This window comes from Furipterus horrens, unplaced genomic scaffold (genome assembly GCF_987537825.1).
Source record: "Furipterus horrens unplaced genomic scaffold, mFurHor1.1.pri manual_scaffold_6, whole genome shotgun sequence".
Lineage (NCBI taxonomy): Eukaryota > Metazoa > Chordata > Mammalia > Chiroptera > Furipteridae > Furipterus > Furipterus horrens.
Genome location: NW_028327176.1, coordinates 93,308,236 through 93,331,248, shown reverse-complemented (window position 1 = coordinate 93,331,248; position 23,013 = coordinate 93,308,236). Strand labels below are relative to the sequence as shown.

The following is a 23,013-nucleotide window of genomic DNA, read 5'->3' as shown; positions in this document are numbered from 1 at the left end:
TATCTTTATCCCATATCTATACTTCTACATTGTGAACATATATAAATGTAACATAGCATCTCACACTTTAGCATTTGCCTCATATGATATAGTGTCTTTGTCATCACTCTTTTTATTCATGGAATGCATTGAGAAGGTGCATGGGAAGACTCCAAAGGAAATACTGGCTTTCTTTCTTTTTCTTTTTTTTTTAAGGAATAAAGCAGTGTAGAAAGGAGCCATGGGTATCTTCCCAATTTCTCTCCTCTTACATCCCCTTATAAGAAGATTTTTTAAAGTGCATCATATGTAAAAAGTATATATAATGTCTCCTCCCCTCCTCCTTAGATTCTTGGTAAAAATGTTGAACTTATTTACATTGACAGACTCAGCAGTCAGAAGCAGGTGTCCGGATATGGCTGTGTGAGAGGATAAAGACAGGACTGGAAGATGGGTTCATGGAGAATCTTTGAATTAATATTGAACTTTCTCTTTTCATAAAATGCAGTGTTTGGATGTTTTAATGTGCCTTCTTTTGCATTTCTTTCATGAGATTCTGTGGAGTAGACTGGTACTCCAGGAAGTATTGTTTAGGTGTCACACTGTATCTTAATAATGTCAGATTTCTTACTGAGATGCAACATTAGGCGACACACACAAAAATAAGAGAACACAGATGAACAAATTCCTGCTCTCCCTTAGAAATCTCACTTTTAGCATACTATCTTTTTGCCCCAGAAAGATTGTATGGTTGTTTCTCAAACTGGAAATGCTGCTTGTAGCTTTAAACCAAGAGTGGTTCAATGGTCATTACCAAGGCTTTTAGAATGCAGTTTCTCATTTGCCATGGACATGACCACAAAATATTTTCCCACTAGGTTTTCTTTCTGCTACGTTGCTAGCTTTCAGCCTGTTGGGAACATTTAAAAAATAAAAATAAAAAAAGTGGTTCAGACTTTTTTTTCCCTCTTCATCTTATGCCTCCACTACTTCATTAATCTTATTTCTTAAGACACTACAAATTATAATAACTTATAGATGATAAATGAGAAAATACGTAAGATGAACTTCTTATAATGGCGGGGCTTTTCATTTGTATAATGCTTTGTATATTTCAAAATATGTTCGTATTCATCTTTTCATTAGATCTAATTGCTTCTATTCTTAAAAAACTACTCTATTTCAAATATTTTTGTGACTAAGGCTACAAAGCCAATCTATTAGACTAAGCAAGTTTTCTGGTTATAAGGGGGTTTTCTTAATGCCGTAGGGAGTGGCTTAATGATAGTGGTGGATGTCGCTGTTTCTATTCTAGGAGATGGTCCTTGTTGTCTTCTGAGCACTGAGTGTTACAGGCTGTTGTTGTTTTCACTGTGTGGCAACCCTCCTGTAGGTTTCATGTCTTACACACCCCTTTTACTCACCTGTCTGGGCATTAATCTCCCCTTTCTTTTCAATGTAGTGCCCTACGGGGTATCATTTTTAAGCGTCTCTTGAGAAAACCTAGCTAGAAAGCCTTGGATCTGATGCCATTGCTTTCTACAAATAATTTTATTTTACACAAATTCTTTACATTTTTAAATGAGAGTGTTCAATAAAAGTCTGCTTAGGAAAATTATTCAGATTTTCTGGAGATTTAGCTAGGCTTTTACTTGTTTAAAAATATGACTCCCCCTGCCCCCAACGAAACATCTAGTGGGTCCTAAACAGTAAGTATTACTCGTTAGAAAGAATTTTATTTCCTGGTGAAAGACAAGAAGTCTTTCTTAAAAACCTCTAAATCTAATGACTAACATTTTTTATGGTGCATTACAAAATGCTTCCATTTCCATGACATCATTTGATCCCCACAGCATTCTTGTAAGGGAGGCAATTCTGTTTTCCTCATTTTATGTATAAGGAACTAAGATTCTGAATGTGGTGGCTGGTCACACATCTGGTAAATTGAGATCAGCATTGGACCCAGATCTTTGGATTCAAAAGCTTATGCTTTTCTTTATTCCACATGACCTCTTTATAGGCTTGACTCTTGATTTCTCTGGCTAATAAATAAAAGAGTCCATAACCGAGAAGACAGAGAATATTACAGTTGTAAGGAGGTTGCTTAAGACCCTTCATTTTCATAACAGCTTAGAGAGGTTAAGTGATTTTTCCCAGGTTCACTTGCTAATTAATGGCTGAGCTGGGAGTAGAACCTTGAAAATGACAGCAAAGATATGAAATATAAGTGTCTTTTGAAACCACAGATCTTTTATCAACTGCCTGACTGTCTCATGAAAACTTGGGCTTCTTTGAACATAACTTGAATTAGAGCATTCTTCCGAGCTCTCTTAGAAGTCTCAGACCTAGTCCTTTTATCTTCTTGCCTATCACTTTGTAAATGCTCAGAAATGCTTGTTGCTTGTAGTAAAATGTTAATTTCTGGTCCATAATTCCAAAGCAATATTTAGAAAATATGTCGCTTTCAGGATTTTTAGTTTCTGAGGGACAGAGATACTCAAATAAATGTTCAAATTTGAATAGTAGATTAGTCAAAGAATATCTGAGCTTTGATAGAACATTAATTTAGGTTTTACCTCTTTAGTTTCATGTATTTGTTTGAGTCTGTACACAGTTCAAAGAGGAAAATTACTCAAATTATACCATGTTTTAACTTTTTATCTTAAAAGTTTAATTTTTTATAAAATTATATTGCACATCATAATAACATGGTTGTAGTTCAAGCCAGAAGTTTACCATTTCATACTCATTTGTTGTCTTTATATTTGCAGATTTATTCCATAGATGAAGATGAAAAATTAGCACCTAGCTTGGAAATTATCTTACCTCGTGATTTGGCAGATGGGTTTGTGAATAATAAGCGAGAAAGCTACAAATTTAAGTAAGTTTATCTTTCTCCTTCTTTATTTCTGTTTTACTCTTGAACTAACTCATACTGCATTCATATCCACTGTGAAATTGTTAGCACCATTTCTTGGGAAGAATGTCGTGCAGTTCTCTATCTCATCTGGTAAATAGAATTCAAGTTGTCTTTCAATGCTGTGCCCAAAGCTGCAAAGACGGTGTATTTCTGTATCCGCCATGATAACCCAAGATCCCAACCTTTCTTTACTATGTCAGTGATATCCTTTTCCTACTTAGCCCGCTACAGTTTAGCACTTACAGAAAGTTCAATGCATGACTAAATTTTATTAAAGATAAGGACTCAAGGTACAATCTGTATCCTGTATAGGTGAGTCCTCTTTATAACATAAATAATATACAGACTTCAATGCACATATGAACATTCTATATCTGTACCGTCCAATATACCAGCCACTAGCCACTTGTAGCTCTTAAGCACTTGAAATGGAAAACGGGGAGGGATATGATTGCGGGAGAAGGGGTGGGCTGGGTGGGGAGGAGCAATGGGGGAAAAATGGGACAACTGTAATTGAAAATCCAAATAATAAAAGAAAAGAAAAAGTATATTTTATTGAAAAAAAAAGAAAGAAATGTATCTAGTCCAAATTGAGATGTGCTGTAAGTATAAAATATATCAAGGATTTTTGAAAGCTTAGTATGAAAAAAAAAGTAAAATATCTCAAGAATATTTTCATATTGATTCTATATTAAAATGATAAAATTTATAATATATTGTGTTAAGATGTATTGAAATTAATTTCACTTGTTCCTTTTTAATTTTTTTACAAATGTGGCTACTAGGAAACTTTATTTAAATAACATATATACTCACATTTCTGGCTCGTGTTACATTTCTGGATTGCATTGCATTTCTCTCAGAGAGTGCTGAACTGTGGGCTCAGGAGCAAAGCGCCGAACAGCCATCCTGGACTGTCATCAGTGCCTTTAGACAGACATGCTTCCAGGAGCCAGGCTTTGAATTTTGTGATTATGGTTCTTTCCTACAGCCCTTATTCTCCAGTTTCAGATTATGTGATTCCCTGTAATCCCCACTTTTGATTTTTGGAAAAGTTTGAGCCCAAATTAAATCCAAGTTAAAGTTTGATCTGTGGCCGACACGTGGTGATTTCCGGTTCTGCTGAAGGAATCCAAATTGCTTTCTTGCATTTCTTGCTGGGCTGTGTTACATAATTCTTATTTTGAGATTATTTCTGCCCTTGCCCTTTGAATAAGACCATCCCAGATATTTTATTTTTTTATGATTCTCTCCCTCTCTCTCATATTTATTTACTCCTGTTTGTTTTCTCCACATTCTCTTTGGTCTCCACAGCTCTATCCTTTGTCTCTCAGGTGTGTATCTCTCCTCGCACCTCACCAATCTTCTTGGGTCCCCTTTTAAAATAAATATAAGCAAGATTGCTAGCACATGCTCACATAGTGAGGTGGTCCTCACTTTGTCTTTTTTGCTGCCTGTTGCCTTTTATTCTACCCTTTAAGGAGTACCCTTAAAATAAATGACTTAATTTTTCTGAAGGGGGCATTCTCCAACTGAGGTAAGTATGTTACGTACCTTAATAGCTATATGACTTCATGGAAGCTGGCCTAGAGCATTCCCTATAGGCCACACTTCGCTAAAACATTTTATTCGGCATGATTCTGTTTGATTATTAAGAAACAATCGACTGTGTCTCTACATATTGGCCCTTTCCAAAGTACTATTTATATTGATACAGAGTACATTTAAATATATGCTTATTGGGAAAGTGCTGTTTGCTTATTTTTTAATTTATTAATCATTCTTTCTAATCTCTGCATTAGAAACATTGGTTTGGTATTTTAAATAAAGAAATAAATCATTTAACTTTTACATATGTTCAGAGGTTAATATTTAAACATTTTAAGGCTATTTTCTCCTAAGAAAGTTCATGTGATCAATAAATATTTGTTGACCATTCACTGTGTGCTGTTTTAATGGCTAGGAATACGGCAGGGAGTGCAGCAGAGCCCTGCTCTTACAGTGCTTACATTTCGTGTGGGGAGACGGACAAGCAGATCAATAAGTAAAATGTGTGTCGGAAAGTGTTAAGTGCGTTAAGTGCCGTGGAGCGACATAAGGCAGGGAAGAGGACTAAGCTGTGCTGGGTGGAGGGCAGCAGAGGCGGGGGAAGGTTGCAGTATTTCACAGGGCAGGCAGGGACGATGTACATTCGAACAAAACTTGAATTAGGTAAGGAAGCCAGACATTCAAATACCTGAGGGATGGGAATTCCAGGCTGAGAATAGAGCAGGAGCAGAGTTCCTAAGAAGGGATAATGCCTGGCTTGTTTGAAGATAAGAGATCTGTGTAGCTTGAGGAGAGTAAGCAAGGGGGAGGGGGAAGAAGGTTAAAGCGGCCGTAGGGTGGCCAGATCATACGGAGCTTTTTCCCAAAGTGCCATGGAAGGCAATGGAGGGTTTTGATCAGGAAAATGAAATAATCTCACTTATGTTTGAGCAGGATCATTCTTGCCAACATGTAGCAAATAGACTGTACGGGAGTAAAGGAGACCAGGCAAGACATTTTGATGGCTTGGGCAGGGGTAGTAGGAAGTGGAAATGTTGAGAAATAGTTGGATTCTGCATGTATTTTAAAGGTCAGAGATGACAGAGTTTGCTGATGGGTTGGATAGAGAGAGTAATGGAAATAGAGGAGGCAAGGATGCCCTAAGGGTTTTGGACTGAACTTTTAGAAGGATGGCGTTGTCATTTCCTGGAATGAGAAAGACCAGGACAGTTTTGTGGGTGCGAAGAGATCAGCATATGCCAGATTTGAAATGGAGTTTAGAAAAAGCCTACACAACCTCCTAATAAATAAAAAGGACTCCTAGGAATCAGGACACCTAAGTCATGTCTCAAGGTGCATTATTGATTTGCTCCAGGGTCATAAGTAAATTGCTTTATCTCCCTGGGATAAAGCAATTTCTGTTGTAAAAGATTAGGCCTAGCTTGTGAAACTCGATGATTTTATTTTTCTTTTCAAAGGTGTTCAGAAAATAGCTGACCATTAATGCCTTTTCAGATTACTATGCAACTATTATTATATAAAATTAAGTATTTTGGGATGATGATGTTTGATGTTTAATGCTGCTGTATGGTTTATTAAAACCCCTGCCATCACTTTGGTTTACATGGTGGTAGATGGAATTCCTATTGCTTAAGGAAGTGGGTCTGGGAATGGCTGTTGAGTCACTGAGTCATCATCAACCTGGTGAAGAATCGAAGCAGCCTTATCCTCATCCTCTCTCAACAGCCCCACCGGGTCTGTGTTCGGGTATCACAGTGAGCAGGGCTCTGAGGAGCACTCGAGCAGCCATGTCTGCTGTGTTATGTCAGTGTTTGTATCTGAGCCTCTGATGCACCGGTAGGATTTGAGGAGCGTTTGGGCACCTCCAGTGAATGTTGTCGCCTCAAATGTAATCTTGCCTGTGAAATGACCTAGTAGCCAGAGTCCCTTACCATCTCTCTTTATATACAGTTTCATCATTTGCTTCTACGAAAGGGAGGTTGATAAGCTGTAAGGATCTTTTGAAGTTAAGTTTGGTTCAAGACAATGAATTTAATTTTGTTGTATATTTCCAACCCAGCTCCAGATATCCTCCCAAATTCATCTGTAGTGAAAACAGCCCTACATTTCATGTAGTCTCTACATTATTAATCAAAGATTGCCTAATTCACTGTGTTAGGCAGACACATAGACCAAAGTTTCCCAAGTCACTCTGAAAGCTGCTTACATTTATTTTAAAGGTTTTGCTCTAAAGCTTTCCCTTCCTCCCCCAATTTTTATTTTTAAAACTTTTCAATACACCATAGAGATAGAAAAATAATACAGTCAGTTCTCCTATACTCTATGTGAGAGATTCACCAATTGTTAACATTATTTTACCTTAAATGCTACATTCTCTCCCCCCCACCACCTCTCCTTCCCCCTCCCCCTTTCCCTCTCTGCCTCTCTCCCTCTCTCCCTCCACCCCTCTCTCTCCATCATGTTTTAATAAAGGACACACTTGCTGGTAGCAGCTTACCACACTGTGAAAGAATAGGTTGTGTGTCTTCTGCCTCAGGCATCCGCGATGCCTTACTAAGCTAGGCCCAAGGCCACTGCCTGGAAGAGCGCACTTACACCATTGCGCCTCCGCATGCCCTCGCCTTGCCAATCTGATAAAGGGTTCTCTCTGCAGGACAGATCTAGCTTGATTTCCTTTTTGACTTTTGACTCAGGATCAACCAAGTGAAATAAACTTCCCTGAAAATTAAGTAGCTAATACTAGGATGCGGTACCTAATTAATGGAAACTAAACTTCAGTTCAGAATTTTAAAACCAAGTTCAATAATGATACATTTCACAGCTGCATTCTTTTCTTACAGGTCAGACATCAGAAGTTGTTGGGCTGTTTACATCCTGTTCTTAGGTTTCCATTTCATGTGCTTATCTAGATTTGAATTTGATGCCAATTGTAGACACTGTCCCTCTTGAGAGCTAAAAAACACACAGTTTATTATTTGGTTCAAAGCTGCTGCAGTTTTTCAGAGGGATTTATTGTGCAGATCTTGTCAAAGCAATACTGTTTACCCACCACTTGTATATAGGGGTACAACAGTGCAGTGTGGCTGGGACTACAGGGCAAACATTGTGTTAGGTTAGGTAAGCCCAGTGATGTAAATATGGGGTAATTTACAGAGCTGTCAGGAAAAAAAAAAAAAAAATTAATCTAATAGTGTTTGAAGTTTCAGCTTTAAAATAATTACTGTTTTCAATTTGCAGATTTCAAAGGATTTTTGATCAAGATGCAAACCAAGAGACCATTTTTGAAAACATTGCCAAACCAGTTGCTGAGAGGTAGGATTTCCTATATTTTGTTTAGTGGGTTAGTGGTTTTTCATCTTGTCTTCAATTCTCAGATAATTGTGGTGATGTGCTTCAGTATGTCAATTATGTACTCAGGCTACAGGGTATGTAATGATGATTGCATTAATACCTTTTATTCATATAGCTGTTTCTTTTAGACTTAGATTCTGGGCCTCAAAACAAGTCAGTGTGATAGACAGAATAGCTATTGTTATTCCCATTTTGAAAGATACATAACTCTCTGAGGATCAGAGAGATTAAATGACACTGTTCAGGGTTGATGACTAGTGGTGGCAGAGTCCCAGGTAGTTTTCTGACTGTTAAGCCCGTTGCTCTTTCCTTAGTACAGTATTTCAAACATACAGTTACATGGATGTAGGACTAGGTGTGAGTGATACCTGGGAGGCCCAATAATGGTTGATCTAGCTCTACCTCAATGTAATAACTACATTTCAAATCTTAGCCCTTAGCTTCTAGGACCCTTTTGTTTTTGTGTATCCAGAAAGTTTCAGTCTGATGTCTATGAGAACTAAAGTCACATGAGAATACTGAATAAATCAGAATGCCATTTTATTCATATATATCAGCAAAGTCTCCTTGGGACGAGACACTTAAGTCCTCTGATAAGCACACGTTCCTCTTGTAGGGAATCTCTATGGGAAACTAGTACTTAATGAGGTTTGTTCCTGGTCCTGAAATCATTTGGGCGATTTCAGTGCCCTAATAATCCCCAGATATCGCTATCTTTATGATTAAAATGAAAACTATACCTGTTAAATAAACCCATTTTTCAAGTCCACTGATCAGTAAACCCTTTCCCAGGAACATTGATGGAAGCATATTGCCACATTTTTGTCTCTCCAATTCCTATTTTATAAATCCTATTCAAACAAAGCCCTTCTCTTTTGTTTCCAGCTTTATTATTGAGATATAATTAACATATAACATTGTATAAGTTGAAGGTGTACAACATGTTGATTTGATGTTTATAAACTGAAAAATGGTTTTCCACCATAGTATTAGCTGCCACCTCCATCTCATCACATGGTTACCAGTTCTATGGCGAGAACATTTAAGATCTGCTCTCTTGACAACATTCAAGTCTGCAATACAGTATTATTAGTTATAATCACCATGCTGTACATTAGATCCCCAAACTTGTTAATTAAGCCCTTCTCTTTTAATATGTCTTTCTTCACAGAGGGTAACAAGCTACTGAGTAGGTGTAAGCTATTTTACTTATAGTCAGAATCCAATAATATGTCTTTAGATTAAATTCAGATTTCCTAGACTGGATGTCATACATTTCTAAAAGTCTCCTTTTCTAAGTAATCTTTTGGGTTATGCCATTTTTCAGATGGTTGATTTCATGTATTTTATTTTGAAACTTCCTAAAATCATCCAGGAGGGAACTTTAGTTTCTGTTTTTCGGATGTCTGGTTTTTCCTCACGTTGCTGGCTGCCTCTGCCAGCTTCATCCCACTTGACCCTCCAGCTCTTGCTGCTCCCTCTATCTGTGGTTCTTTTCCTTCAGAAATCTGCACAGTTGTTTCCTCAGCTCCTTGAAGTCTTTGCTCATATCACCTTCTCAGTAAGACCTTCCTTTATCACCCTGTTGAAACTGCACTCCCTGTCACCCTTCCATATTCTCTTTTCTTTTCTTTTTCCAGCACTTGTCCCCATGTGACATACTGTATAGTTTAATTACTTATTAGTTTTTTGTCTGCCTTCCACTAGAACAAAATATTTATAAAGGCTGGGGATTTGTTGTGTTCACTAACTTAGAAAGACCCCCTACCCAATGATGACAAGATTTTAAAAAGTGGCAGGCAAGAGCATCTTGATCCAGGCCGCCCAGGTTCGTCCTAGTGGTTCATATCTTTCATCAATAGGAAACATTCCTCTTTGTTACTTTTGATAGTTTTCTCCTTGTACCCCATTTTCCCTGAAACTATTTTTGCTCATTTTTTTTTTTTTTTTTTTTTTTTTTTTTTTTTTTTTTTTCAGATTTAATGTGTTTTATTGATTAAAATATTACATTTGTGCCAATTTCCCTTCCCTCTGCTCCCCTCCACCCGGTGGCCCCCTCCCTCCAGTTGTCCCCCCCTTTTAGATTATGTCCATTAGTTGTGCATACAGTTCCTCCCAACCTCTGTCTATTCCATTCCCTCCTACCATGATCCCCAATTCCTATATCATCTCCCTCCCTCTCCCCACTCCCCCTCCCTGTTGACCTCCCCCCACTATGCTTCCCTTACCCACAGTTCCTTTTCCACTCTCGTTGCCTGTTTCGTTTGCCTTTGTTTCATCTCCCTATCTTCTGTTATTTAAACCAGTCCCTTTAACTTCTCATATAACAGTGGTTTGGATCTAATGAACTCTTTCAGTTTTATTTTGTCCTGGAAACACTTTCTCTGTCCTTCTATTCTGAATGACAATTTCGCTGGATAGAGTATTCGTGGTTGTAGGTTTTGGATTTTCATTACTTTGAATATTTCTTGCCAGTTCCTTCTTGCTTGTAGGGTTTCCCTTGAGAAGTCAGCTGATAGTCTAATTGGGACCCCTTTGTACATAATTCTTTTCTTCTCTCTTGCTGCTTTTAAGATTCTCTCTTTATCTTTAATTTTTGACATTTTGATTATAATGTGTCTTGGGGTGGTTCTCCCTGGGTCCAGTCTCTTGGGAACTCTCCTTGCTTCCTGGACCTGCAGGTCTATTCCCTTCCCCAAGTCTGGGAAGTTCTCCTTTATTATGTTTTCACTCAATTTTTCAAGTTCTAGTTCATCTTCCTCATTCTCTGGCAAACCAATGATTCTTATGTTGGGCCTTTTATAGCTGTCCCAGAGGTTTCTGATCGTCTCATTGTTGCTTCCTATTTCCTCTCGCTGCATTGGTTGACTGCTTCTTCCTTCTCCATATTCCAGTTTGTTGAAATGAACTCTGGATTCCTCACCATCTGTCTCGTACATGGTTTTGTTCCTTTCGTTATGAAAGTTTTTCGCTTCTTTCATATCTTTTTCCTGCTCTTTTGTGAATTCTGTAAGCCACCTGATAACAATGGCCCAGAACTGAGCCTCTGACAGGTTTCTTATCTGTTCATCTGTCAGGTTCTCTATCTGCTGCCTGGTGAGCTGCACCACCGGGATCTCTATAGTTGTCTGCCTCATTTTGACAGATGCGTTTTGTTTTCCTGGGCTGGCTGTCGGGGGCGGTGCCTGTGTACTCGTAATGACCCAGCGACCGGCGCCCTTTGGCGTCACAAGTCAGCGCCCGGCGCCTGTCTGCGACCTATTTCGCAGCCCTGTGGTGCTTTCTTTCTTTGGGGGCGGGGGTCCAAAATGGATACACACAGTTATTCCGCTAGGAGACCGGGATCCGTCCTCCCGCGCCCCTGGGCCTCACTGTTCAAGGCGATGCTGCGACTGCTCTCCCCAGCGCCCGGAGTCGCGCACCGGCAGGGGCTTGATTGGAGTCGCGCCAAGCCTCCGGGCTTTTTCGCCGCCCCGCCCCCGCCGCCGCTCCGCAGACAGCTTTGCCTTCTTTAACTCTTACCTGCCCAAATGGCACCGCTGGTTTATAACTTCATGTGTTGGGCTTCCGTGTAGCTTTATTTTCTGGAATTTCTAGTTATCCTTTGTTTTGAAGTAGTTGTATTCCTATCTGGTTGTAGAGGGAGACCTAGCGTGTCCGTCTAAGCCTCCATCTTGGCCGGAAGTCCTATTTTTGCTCATTTTTGTTTTCTTTTAGCCTTTATGTGGTTTATCTTTCTTGATTTCTTAATTCAACTACCCTGGGACATTTTGTTTCTAAGTATAGGTCTGATAAATAAAATATAGCTGGCTTTTGGCCTTTTTAACCAAACGCAGGGTACCTGCTCCTTAAGTGGTTACTTCTCCTGTTCATATATATTATGATTACTGTAATGGTGTTCGGAGGTGTTCCTTCTGTCTTAATCCATTTTTCCATGTACCATACCCTCTTTTTTTCTCTTGTCACTCTTTATTGGTTTGTGCTCTTTGATGTTGTTGCTGGTGTTTTCCACCTTCTCCCATGGTGGACATTGTACTTCAGCACCTCTGCATCGTGTAAATTCAGATAGATAAATGTATTTGCATTTTTCTCAATTTCTAAAATTTTTCTCTCTCTGTCTTTCTCTATCTCGTGACCTTAACATACTTTTATTCTGGCTTTCCTACTCCCCTACCACTTCAAATGTTAAAGTCAACTGATAGTTTCATTCTGGACTGCTATTACTCACTTTTTATTATCAGCATTTATTAAAATTTGTCTTTCTTTTCTCATCACTGTTTCTTATACTCATGCCTATTTTTTGGATCCCTATTTAGCTTATTGGTAACAATCCTCTAAGAAAAATTTTAGTGAGAGTTAGAGATTAGGAAGCTTTCTGAACCCTTTCATTTTCCTTCATAGTTAAATGGTAATTTGGGTATAGAATTCTAGGTTACAAGTTCCTTTCTCTGAAAACTGTGAAGATATTGCTCCATTACCTTTTTGCATGCAGGGTTGCTGAGTAGATGTTATTATTGATTTAGATCTCCTTTCTTTTTAGGAAGTACTTGTTTTTACTTTCTGGATGTTTTGGGGATTTTTTTTCTTTTTACTCGTTTTTATGAAGTTTCATATCAATGAGTCTAGGTATGGTTATTTTCTCATACATTCTTATCTCTCATTCAGCCATTTCAGTCTAAAAACTTTTCTATTCAAGCTCAAGGGTTGTCACATTGATTATTATTTTGATAATTAAAAGATATTTTTTTCCCCCTTCAACATAACTATTCTTTCTTTCTGGAACTTCTAGTTCCAGAGTCACCAGTACTTTCCTTCAAATATGATAACTGTTCATTCACAGTTTCAATCTCTTTGTCTTCAGGTTCCTCAGAATTAATCAGTTCAATCTTCAATATGATAATTTGCTTCATACATTCTCTATTGCCTACCTCCTAAATTTTTTAATTTTACAATTTTATTTTTTATTTATAGGAAATGAAAAGCAGTCTATTCTTGTTATGAATGTGATATCCTCCCTTTTCCCTCTAAGGACAAGTATGATCTCCTTTTGAAACATTGGCTCATTTTCCTATATACTTTTTCTTTGTGTGTGTGTGTTCTTCTTCTGAGTTTGCTGCCTTGCTTTCTTGGTCAGATTTTCCTCAGACAGTTGGCGATTCTCAGTGGTGGGCTCTTTCTGTCATCTGAGAGAGCTGTTGTCTGAGAACACGGTTTCTGTTCACTGTGTCCACCTTAGAGCCTATGGGGAAGGAATGGCTCATGCTGTTGGGGAGGGTATACCCTGAGCTTATCTGCTGGGTGTGAGAGCCCTCTTTCCTCCTGGGCGTTGCTCACCACCAAGGCCTCTGGTCGCTGTCCTTAACCCAGGTGTCTACTCTGCAAAAAGGTATGCTGCAGCAGTGGGTAGACAGATGAGGCTGGGTTACATCTCTCTTTGATTCAACTCTAAAAGAGAGGGTTATTAAGCATATCAGTTTAGTGAATTAAGAACCTGGGGTGAGGGGCTCACTATCTTCATTGACTTAAAATATGTTATCTACAGAATGTTCACACTTTTGCAGACTTGAATTTTGTGACTTTGAAATGGTGAACATAAAATATCAATAAAGTCTCATTTATACACAATAGTTAAAGAAATATTTATCCTATAACTGTGTACACATGCTTCTACCAAGTCTGGCTCAAAATTTTGGCATCAAGTGGAATAGTATAATTCGGGCCCCAGACCTGTGACTAACTCACGATGTGACTCTGCATCAGACCTGTCACTTCTAAATCAATAGTTCCCTCTGAGGAAGGCAATGCTAGGAATACCAAATTTACAAGGTTGCTGAAAAGAAACAGTGCATCTGAAGGTATTCTTTGTGAACTTCAATGCCCTTTTCAATGTAAGGAATGAAAAATTAGAAAACTTTATTCCTCTTGCCACTTTTAAAAATATGCTCATTGACTTCCGACTTCAGCCTAAGCTGAAGTAGATATACTAGGCTTTATTCCTCTCACTAAGTACAGCTAAGAACTCTGGACATTATATATAAAAGAAACTTAAACAGGCTCTGAAAGGTGGAGAGAAGAAGATAGACTGGCCAGGGAACTTAGGACCGGAAGGACAACATGGAACATGGTGGTGAGTTCCTGGTTGGTTCATTTTTTGTTGTTTGTTTGTTTGTTTTTCTTATATATTTCCTAATGGATGCTGGAGAAACTGGCAACCCAGAAACATCTATAGGCTGAGACAAAAGTACCAAGAAAAGTCTGCCCTCTACAGCCAGAGAACTAGGAAGGGGCAGCCTAGCAAGACAGGAACCTTTAGATACTAATTGTGCTGCTCCATCCAAATACCATGGAAAAACCCACAGCCCCACCCCAACCCTGTCAGCCAAGGCCAGGCTGTAACCACGTACCCAACCCCCTACTGCTAACGTGGTATCAGCGAATGTAAGAACTCCCTTCCCTGCCACCAAGTTGTCACTGCAAGCACAGGGGATCCTGAGGTCACCCCCATCCTGCAGCGGTGTCAGTGAATAGCAACATGGTGCCCCTCCCTCTCCTGTCTATAGAGGTGTCATCTGAGCCCTAAAAGGGAGTCTGAAATCTCAGTTTCCATCTGCAGGAATGAGGCCCCTCCATAGGTGTCAAGAAAAGCTGATGGGGAACCTGGATGTTCACATCACCTGGCAGTAGTGAGGTGGCACTGCTATCCCCACACTAGCATAGTAGCAGAGGAGGCCTGCTAAAACAAAAGAATTAAGTATGATTTAGAATCTTATAATAATTAAACTATCCAAGATACAGTTAAAAACCATGCATTATATATAAAATATCAAGAACCAGGAAAATATCAACTTGCATAAGAAGAAACAATCCATAGATGTCATTACATAGAAGCACATATCTTGGAATGATCTGACAAGGATTTTACAGGAAAATATCAACTTGCATAAGAAGAAACAATCCATAGATGTCATTACATAGAAGCACATATCTTGGAATGATCTGACAAGGATTTTAAAGTAGCCATCATAAATATGCTTTAGTGAACAATTACGAACATTCTTGAAACAAATGAAAGGATATAAAGTCTCAGCAAACAAACAAATAAAAAACATGTAAAGAAGTAACAAATGGAAATTTTAGAACTGAAAACTACAATAACTGAAAAAAGAAATTGGTGGATAGGCTCGACAGCAGGATGGAGAGGTCAGAGGAAAGAATCAACAATTCAAGATGTAGCAATAGAAATTGCCCAATATGGACAACAGAAAGAAAACAGAGAAAGAAGGGGAAAAAAAAAAAAAGGAACAGCCCCTCAGGGACCTGTGAGAACTATAGCAAAAGGTCTAACATGCATGCCATCAGAGTCCCAGAGGAGAAGAGAGGAGAGGAGAGAGAGTAGACTTGAAACATTTTCAAAAAGATAACGGTTGAAAATTGCCTAAATTTGGCTAAAGTCATACAACTAGAACTTAAAGAAGCAGGATAAACTCAAAGAAATCCACTCCAAGACAAATCATAGTCAAATGTTAGAAAATGAAAGCAAAGAGATAATCTGAAAGCAATGAGAGAGAAATGATACCTCACCTATTGGAAAAAAGTAATTTGAATTACAGTGGCTTTCTTATCAAAACTCATGGAGTCTAGAAGAAAATAGCAGAATATTCGTAGATGCTGAAAGAAAAGGCCTGTCAGCCCAAAATCCTATACTTAATGTAATTATCCTTCAGGAGTAAAGGAAAATAAAGACACTTGCAGACAAAGGAAAACTGAGAATTAATCACCAGCATACTTTCTCTAAAAGAAGGTATAAAAGAATGTCTTGAAAAGAAGAGAAATGAAAAAAGAATGAACCTTGGAACATTAAAAGGGAGAAAGAACAACAGAATGAGCAAAAATATGCATTAATAAAATGAACTTTCCTCCTCTTGAATTAAAAAATTATGTTTGATGAACAAAGCAAAAATTAAAGCATTGTCTGATGACAATTATAAACAGGGCAGGGGAAAGGGTCATAAAGGAAAGCAAGGTTTCTATTCTTCATTCGAACTAGTCAGATGTCAACATCACTAGATCTCTGTGGTGACAGAAAGCTGTGTATCTAGATTGCAACGATGGTTACTCACATTTACACATGTGACAAAATGGCATAGACCTCTACACACATATTCTACCGATGTCAGTTTCCTGTTTTGATAATATACCATAGCTATGCAAGATGTAACCATTGGGGGAAACTGGGTGTAGGGTACACAGAACTACTCTGTTCTCTCTTTGTAACTTCCCATACATTTATAATTACTTCCAAATAAGACATTAATACTCCCAAATATGAGAATTTTAGTGCCATTTTTTTCTGTGATGTTCTTCTCGTCATTAAATTAGGTAATTAAATCATTAGACTAGAACCCTCCCATGAGACTCAATTAAAGCTAATCCCATTTGACATTCACCAAAACACGGCTGGCAGAAAACACTGGTTGCAACTGAATTATACAACCCATATGACTCCCACTGAGCTGTTCAACTTCCGGCCACGGTTTCATCTCATCAGATGCATTATTTATAAACATGTACCAGTGCTTGGCTCCACTTCCTGCTACACTGAATTTCCTGATAACATTACATTACATTTCTGGCTTTTGTGATTTTACTAACTTTCAAGTTTAACACTTTTTAAATTATATTTTCAACTAACAACATGGGTTTGTGATTAAAAACAGGAAAACCTATCAGCTTAAAACCATGAAATTATATAAGATGATGACCTTGAGGTGCTCTACCAACATCTTAACAAAGAAGAGAATAATTTTGCCTCTCCATCTACAGCTAGTGAATTTGGAGATAGCAACGCAGTCCATCTAATAAGCATTGATTGTACTAACAATGCACATTTAAAATATGGATTTTATTATTGTGGGTAAACAAATAAGTCTAATTCTGGATGTTTCTTTTTAAGAATGACCAATCAAGAAATTTTGGTGAGGGTAACAAGTGAAAGCTATTTGTAATTTATTTGATTAAATACCTCTAAAAAATGGCTCGAGAGTTGATGGTGGAGACGAGTTCTCTGACAGAGCATATTCACATGTTGACAATCTCTGGGTCAATGGTAAGGTAAAAACATTGCTTGAATTAAAAAGATCAGAGACGCTTTTACACAGTGGTGTGACTCCTTTGCTGGAAGGTACTTGTCTTAGTCTGGCACCCCTCAAGCAGATTCTGAAGCTAGGATTCTAGTGAAAGTAGTTTATTTGAGAGGTGTGCCCAGGAAGCACCAGTAGGGGAGTGAGGAAGTGAGATAGGGAAGAAAAGGAAGATACTCTTAGGTACATTAAAGAACAGGTGAACACTGTGGGCACTCAATTCCACTGGTGTTCTCTGGAGGACTGAGTAACATGCCTCAGAGTTGTCCTACCGAAGGGGCAAAGAAGCTCCTTTGTATTTCACCACCCCTGTTCCTCATTGGTTGGAGGTTGCTTCCAGGGTGTTAACACCTTGGCACGTCCAGCCTCACTGGTACATTAGTTAAACAAGAACTTGTAGACAGTATAGGTGTGAGGGCAGAGAGCCGCAGACCCCTCCAGTAAGAAGCCATCAGTGTGAGTGGGAACAGGGAATCTCAAGTAGCTTCTGCTACAACACAGCCACCTTTCTCCCAGTCATAGCCTGGAAACTTCTGGGTTTCCCTCCTCAGCAGTTTACCCTGACAGCAAAGCAAATTAAAGCAAAATCCAAAAGAGAAGCAAAATCCAGTAGTATTCTACATCTTTATGTGAGATTGTGTTCTCAAAACACTGATACTGGAATAGGGAAGAGAAATTATCTGCATATTGAGTATGGATAAGAGCTCTCCCCATTTTTCCACAATACTCTGAAATTCACATACTCAGTATCATTTCACCCATTAATTCTGGAAGATAGTAGAAAACTTTCCTCATTCATAAATAATTAAAAACATTAATTTTTATATTGCTGTTTTTCAAACACATCAAGTGTGTTCCCAACTCAGGGCCTTTGCTCTTGCTGGTCTATCTACCTAGAATTCTCTTCTCCCAGGGTGCTCATAGCTTCTGTTTTTCTTTATGGCATATACCTCCAATTAATATCCTATATACGCAGTGTTTACTTGTTAAATGTGTTCCTTGTCTGCCTCCACCCAGTCAAATGTAAACTTCATGAAGATAAGAACTCTATCTTTGCTTGCTACTGTATTCCCAGCTCCTAGAGCAGTGTCAGGTGTATATTGGATACTCAGAGTATTAGGGTATAGAGAATTGACCTTTAGGAGTGGGAGCCTTCTCATTCTTGTTGAAGGCATTAGTGATGGGCTTTCTTTCATGAAGTATTTTTTGGACAGAGGTCTTTTCAATGAATCTAAAACAACTCAGTAGATAGGTGCTTTTTTGTCTAGTAGTCCTCAAGGCGTGGTCCCTGGACCAGCACCATCAACATCACTGGGGAACTTGCGAGAAATGAAGATGCACAGGTCTCACCCAGACCTACTGAATCAGAGCAACCTGTGTTTCACGAGCCCTGCAAGTGATTCTGATGCACGTTGAAGTTAAGACTCACTGGCCCAAGTGTAACGCTTAACGCAGGCGCTCACGGTGTCTGTCTTTGATGATATCTTTCTCAGAGGTCTGAGAGGCCCTTTAAACAACTTTATAATTTTGAAATTGATGTGTGTTTATAGTTTAAATCCCACTTAGTTCTATAATCATTTGAAACACCTTATTATAATGTCAGAGGAGGCTTCCTGGGCATGAGACCTGTGCAGTAGTACTGGGCCTTGTGTTCAGAAGAGCACCCCTCTTCACTTCATGCTTTGTTGTTAACATTTACAGGGTAATTAAAAAGAACTGCTGGTTTCTCATACATGCATCAGCTCCCAACTTTAATACTTAATAGCTGTGTGGCTTGGGACAAATTACTTAATCTGTCTCTGTCTGTTTTTTATCTGTAAACAAGGAAAATGATGCCTTATAGCTACTTCATTTGCCATGATGATCAAATGAACTGCACATGAAAAAACACATGTCCCAGCACATAGTACATGTTCAGTAAGTATTAGCTATCATCTCTTTGGGGCCTCCACCAACATTGTTATAGAAAAGAGTTTTTCAGTCCAATTCAGGGTTTTACCAAGTTATGAATGTTTATTTATTTGTTTTATGGATGGTTTTTCCCTTGACTGGTTTTAGATTTGGTTTCTCCTAAGGCACAGTTTGCAATTTTATCGTACATCTTTATTTCAGGACTTGAGATGCATTCACAGATAATCCAAAGATATTTCTAGTTATTATCATTCACCTTAATATTCTCCAAAAGAATGATCTATAAAGAAATAAAATAGAATGCAAAGCCTTCTGGAAAATCCTTCCCACACAAATGTGTAGTGATTGATTACAACTACCATGATTTTTACCGTAATTATTTGAATTTACAGTTGAATGTGGTAAAAAGCACGACCATATTTAAAATATGTTGTTTACATTGTTGGGGAAAATATAGCAATAAATTTATCTAGTGCTTTATCACTCTCAGGTCTGCATATTTCCTTATTCGAAAGTTGCTTTACTTGGAGCAGAGCTCTTTCAGCAGAATTTCTGAAATTCTCAGTGAACTTGGCCTTTCCTTTTATGCTTGGCCAAGTGTTTTTGGTCACATTTTTAGTGTACTTCTTGCCAAGTGACATGAGCAAATTTATTTATTGTTATTTGATAACACTGAGAATACATTTCATTTTATGTAGAGCTTTGTCAATCTCATTGAACTTTCACATGTATTGTCTCAATTTTTACAGTAACTCTATGGGTAGATAGGTATTATTATTCCCATTTTAGATGAGAAAGCAGTACTCTGAGCATTTAATTGACTTCTTCTGGTCACGCTGTAATTAGGTTGCGGAGCTGAGACTAGAATAGATATTCCTTTCATAGTCCTTTGATCCTTAAACTGGTATATCACACAACTGCATTTACATATTTTATTATTTTTATTGCAGTGGTCCTTTGCTAAGTTCACCAGTAGTGTTCATGTCACTGAATCGGTGGACATTTTTCAGTCCTCATCCTATATGACCTTTCAGCAGCATTCTGTGGTGTTAACTCTTTCTCCCTGGCCACTGTACATAGGCAAAATTGAGAGGTTTTTGTTTTTGTTTTTTTGTCAGTGGTGGGGGCTGAGGTGTGGAAGGTGAGAGGCAACCGCCCTTTTACTTCCCACCTTCTGGATTTTTTTCTCCAAATGTCCATGATCTCTGTATGGTCCTTTAACTGCCACACCCTCTTCCCAGTGTCCTGTCAAATTTTCATTTCTTTAGTCCATAAAGTGTCTTCCTACTGTGTAGCTATTCTCAGAGGAACACACTTAGATAAATGGAACCTTATTCATTACTTATTCAGCTAGCATTTATTGGATTCTAGCTATATATCAGGCACTACAATTAAGTCCTTAACTTTCTTAGAGGGAGTCTTGTTATAGAAAAGGTCCTTGTTGCCAATATTAGGCCAAGACTGATGGAACTTCAGGCACTGAACTTCTTACACTGAAATGGAAGAAATTAAGCTACTAGAAGAGATTTGGGGCAAGGGTTCAGTTATGATATTTCCTATCTTCCTCATGGATTCTGATAAAGGAAAACTATCCTGCCCACAGTTTCCAGTCGGGGTGGGAGTGACCTTAAGGAACCATGTTGCTACCCTACGGCATTGTCTTCTGCAGCCATGGCTTATAGGATCAGAAGGAGGAATCTGGGCCAAGGGCAGTGATGCAAAGGCTGCCCATGGCTTAGGAGGTAGATCTTGGGCTAAAAGTGTTGTCCACCTATAAATGAGCTGGGGCCACTAAAGTCTCACTCCTGACAGTGTGAACCGGGAAAATTTGAGCAAAGCTGGCTGCTGGCAGCAGGAATAGAAACTGAAAGACTGTCAGATAGGGAAGGAGAGCTGGAGAGATCACTGTGGATGACAAGGGGATGATAGTTATGAATCAGCAGAGGTGATGCCTTCGACAAAGATGAACAAGGAGAAGGTCCTGCAAGATCTGGCCTGGTGGGAATCCTGTTCCTACATGCTTGCATATGCTTACAGTTACCTTCGATCCCTCCGTTTTTGTTCATTAGAACCAAATGTACCAAATAAATCAGGGGCACTGTATATATAAGTAGACTTTGTCTACTTTGTTTATACTTAATGCTGGCCTGAATAAAGACTTAGGAATTAGTTTTTCCCCACAGTTTTATTGAGGTATTATTGGCAAATAAATAATGTATACAGTTAGGTTGTATAAAGTGATTTTATTTAGAAATTACTTCTGAGTATATGGAATGTCCAAAAGCAAAATGATAGCAGTGTAAATCAAGTTTAATGTTTGACTCAGAGGAGTTTATTAGGTCTAGTTCTCTAGTGTGAAATGCAAAACCTATATTCTCCACTAGTGACTGCAAGTGAAGCATATCATGTCACTTCCCTGCTCAAAATCCTTCAGTGGCTCCCTATTTCATTCAGAGAAAGAGCCCAGCTTTTTATGATAGCCTAGAAGCACTCCAGCTTCATAGACCAGGGCTGTGCTGCGGCTCAGGACCCTGCACTGAAAAGGGGCCCATGCTTGGTTTAATTCTCTGCTGTTGCTGTCTTGAACTTCTTAATATTGGTAATTTTATCTTTGAACTTACGTTTTGTAAGTGAAGTTTGCTGACACAGAGGAGCATATTCCTGAGGAGCGGAGATCCCCTGGAGCAACAGAGGACACATGTGGCTGGAGTGCAGCAGCAGTTTGCATACGTACGGCTCGGGCACAGAAGGCAGCGGCCATGCAGTAGGGTACGGCCCGCTGCACCCTGCACACCTGAGGACAATCTAGGGCACCCGGGAACCCAGAGGTGCAGAAACGCTTGGAACCAAGACCCAGTTAGGTGGTGGTGACCAGGGCAGAATCAGCAGAAGGGCAACATGCCCATAATAAAGAGCAGGGGCTTCCCAAGGGACAGCACCAGGACACTGTGGGAGCCCAGCTGGTCTGTGGGTTCCCAGAGGTGGTCCCAGAGGTGGCTAATGTTAACTCTCCAGCCTGTGCACCTGGACAGGAACTGCTGGTGCCTGGCAACAAACGTTATCAGTAAGATATTACAGAATAAAAGCAGACATATGGACATTGCAATAAAGTATATCAGGCAGTTGTTGGAATTCTTAAAAGAACTTAGAGTTTTCAGGGTTTTTTAAAGTATACTTTATTGATTATGATGTTACAGCTATCCCAATTTTTTCCCCTTTGTTCCCCTCTGCCCAGTAGCCCCCTTCCCTCCAGCAATCCCACCCCCTTAGTTCATGTCCATGGATCATGCAAGTGAGTTATTTGGCTTCTGCTTTTTCTTTACTATTCTTAACATCCCCCTGTCTATATTGTACCAACCAATTATGCTTCATCCCTGCACCATTTCTGCATTTCTCCCCCTTCTCCCTCCCAGCTGATAACCCTCCAAATGATCTCCATACCTATGATTCTGTTCTTTTTCTGATTGTTATAGTTTGTTTTTGTTTTTGAGATTCAGTTGTTGATAGTTGTGAGTTTGTTGTCATTTTAATGTTCATAGTTTTGATCTTCTTTTTCTTAAATAAGTCCTTTTAATATTCATGTAATAATGGCTTGGTGATGATAAACTCCTTTAGCTTTACCTTGTCTGGGAAGCACTTTATCTGCCCTTCCATTCTAAATGATAGCTTTGCTGGATAGCGTAATCTTGGTTGTAGGTCCTTGCTTTTTATCACTTTGAATACTTCTTGCCAGACCCTTCTTGCCTGCAAAGTTTCTTTTGAGAAGTCAGCTGATAGTCTTATAGGAACCCGATTTGTAGGTAACGCTCTTCTTTTCTCTTGCTGCTTTTAAGATTCTCTGTTTATCTTTCACCTTTGGCATTTTAATTATGATGTGTCTTGGTGTAGTCCTCTTTCAGTCTAGCTTGTTTGGGACTCTCTTTGCTCCCTGGACTTGTATGTCTATTCCCTTCAACAAATTTGGGAAGTTTTCCTTCATTATTTTTTCACATAAGTTTTCAATTTCTTGCTCTTCCTCTTCTCCTTCTGGCACTCCTATGATTCAGATTTTGGCATGTTTCAAGTTCTCCCAGAGGTTCCTAAGCCTCTCCTTGTTTTTTTCAATTCTTATTTCTTCATTCTGTACTGGTCGACTGTTTATTTCTTCCTTATGTTTTAAGTCAT

At 38.9% G+C, this 23,013-nt stretch overlaps 1 protein-coding gene and 1 non-coding gene across 2 annotated transcripts in view; both read left to right on the top strand.

The window, feature by feature from the left end:
• The window catches only part of LOC150006966 (kinesin-like protein KIF6), a 279,604-nt gene that overhangs the window by 1,166 nt on the left and 255,425 nt on the right, over positions 1-23,013 (top strand). Inside the window, exons 2-3 of the mRNA XM_090280795.1 lie at positions 2,751-2,860; positions 7,685-7,759. Coding sequence (XP_090136921.1) covers positions 2,751-2,860; positions 7,685-7,759 — 185 coding nt within the window. The remainder of the gene's footprint in view (positions 1-2,750; positions 2,861-7,684; positions 7,760-23,013) is intronic.
• LOC150006968 (small nucleolar RNA SNORA32) lies at positions 784-904 on the top strand. The gene has a single exon (XR_016512135.1). It is a non-coding gene; the product is annotated as a small nucleolar RNA SNORA32 (small nucleolar RNA).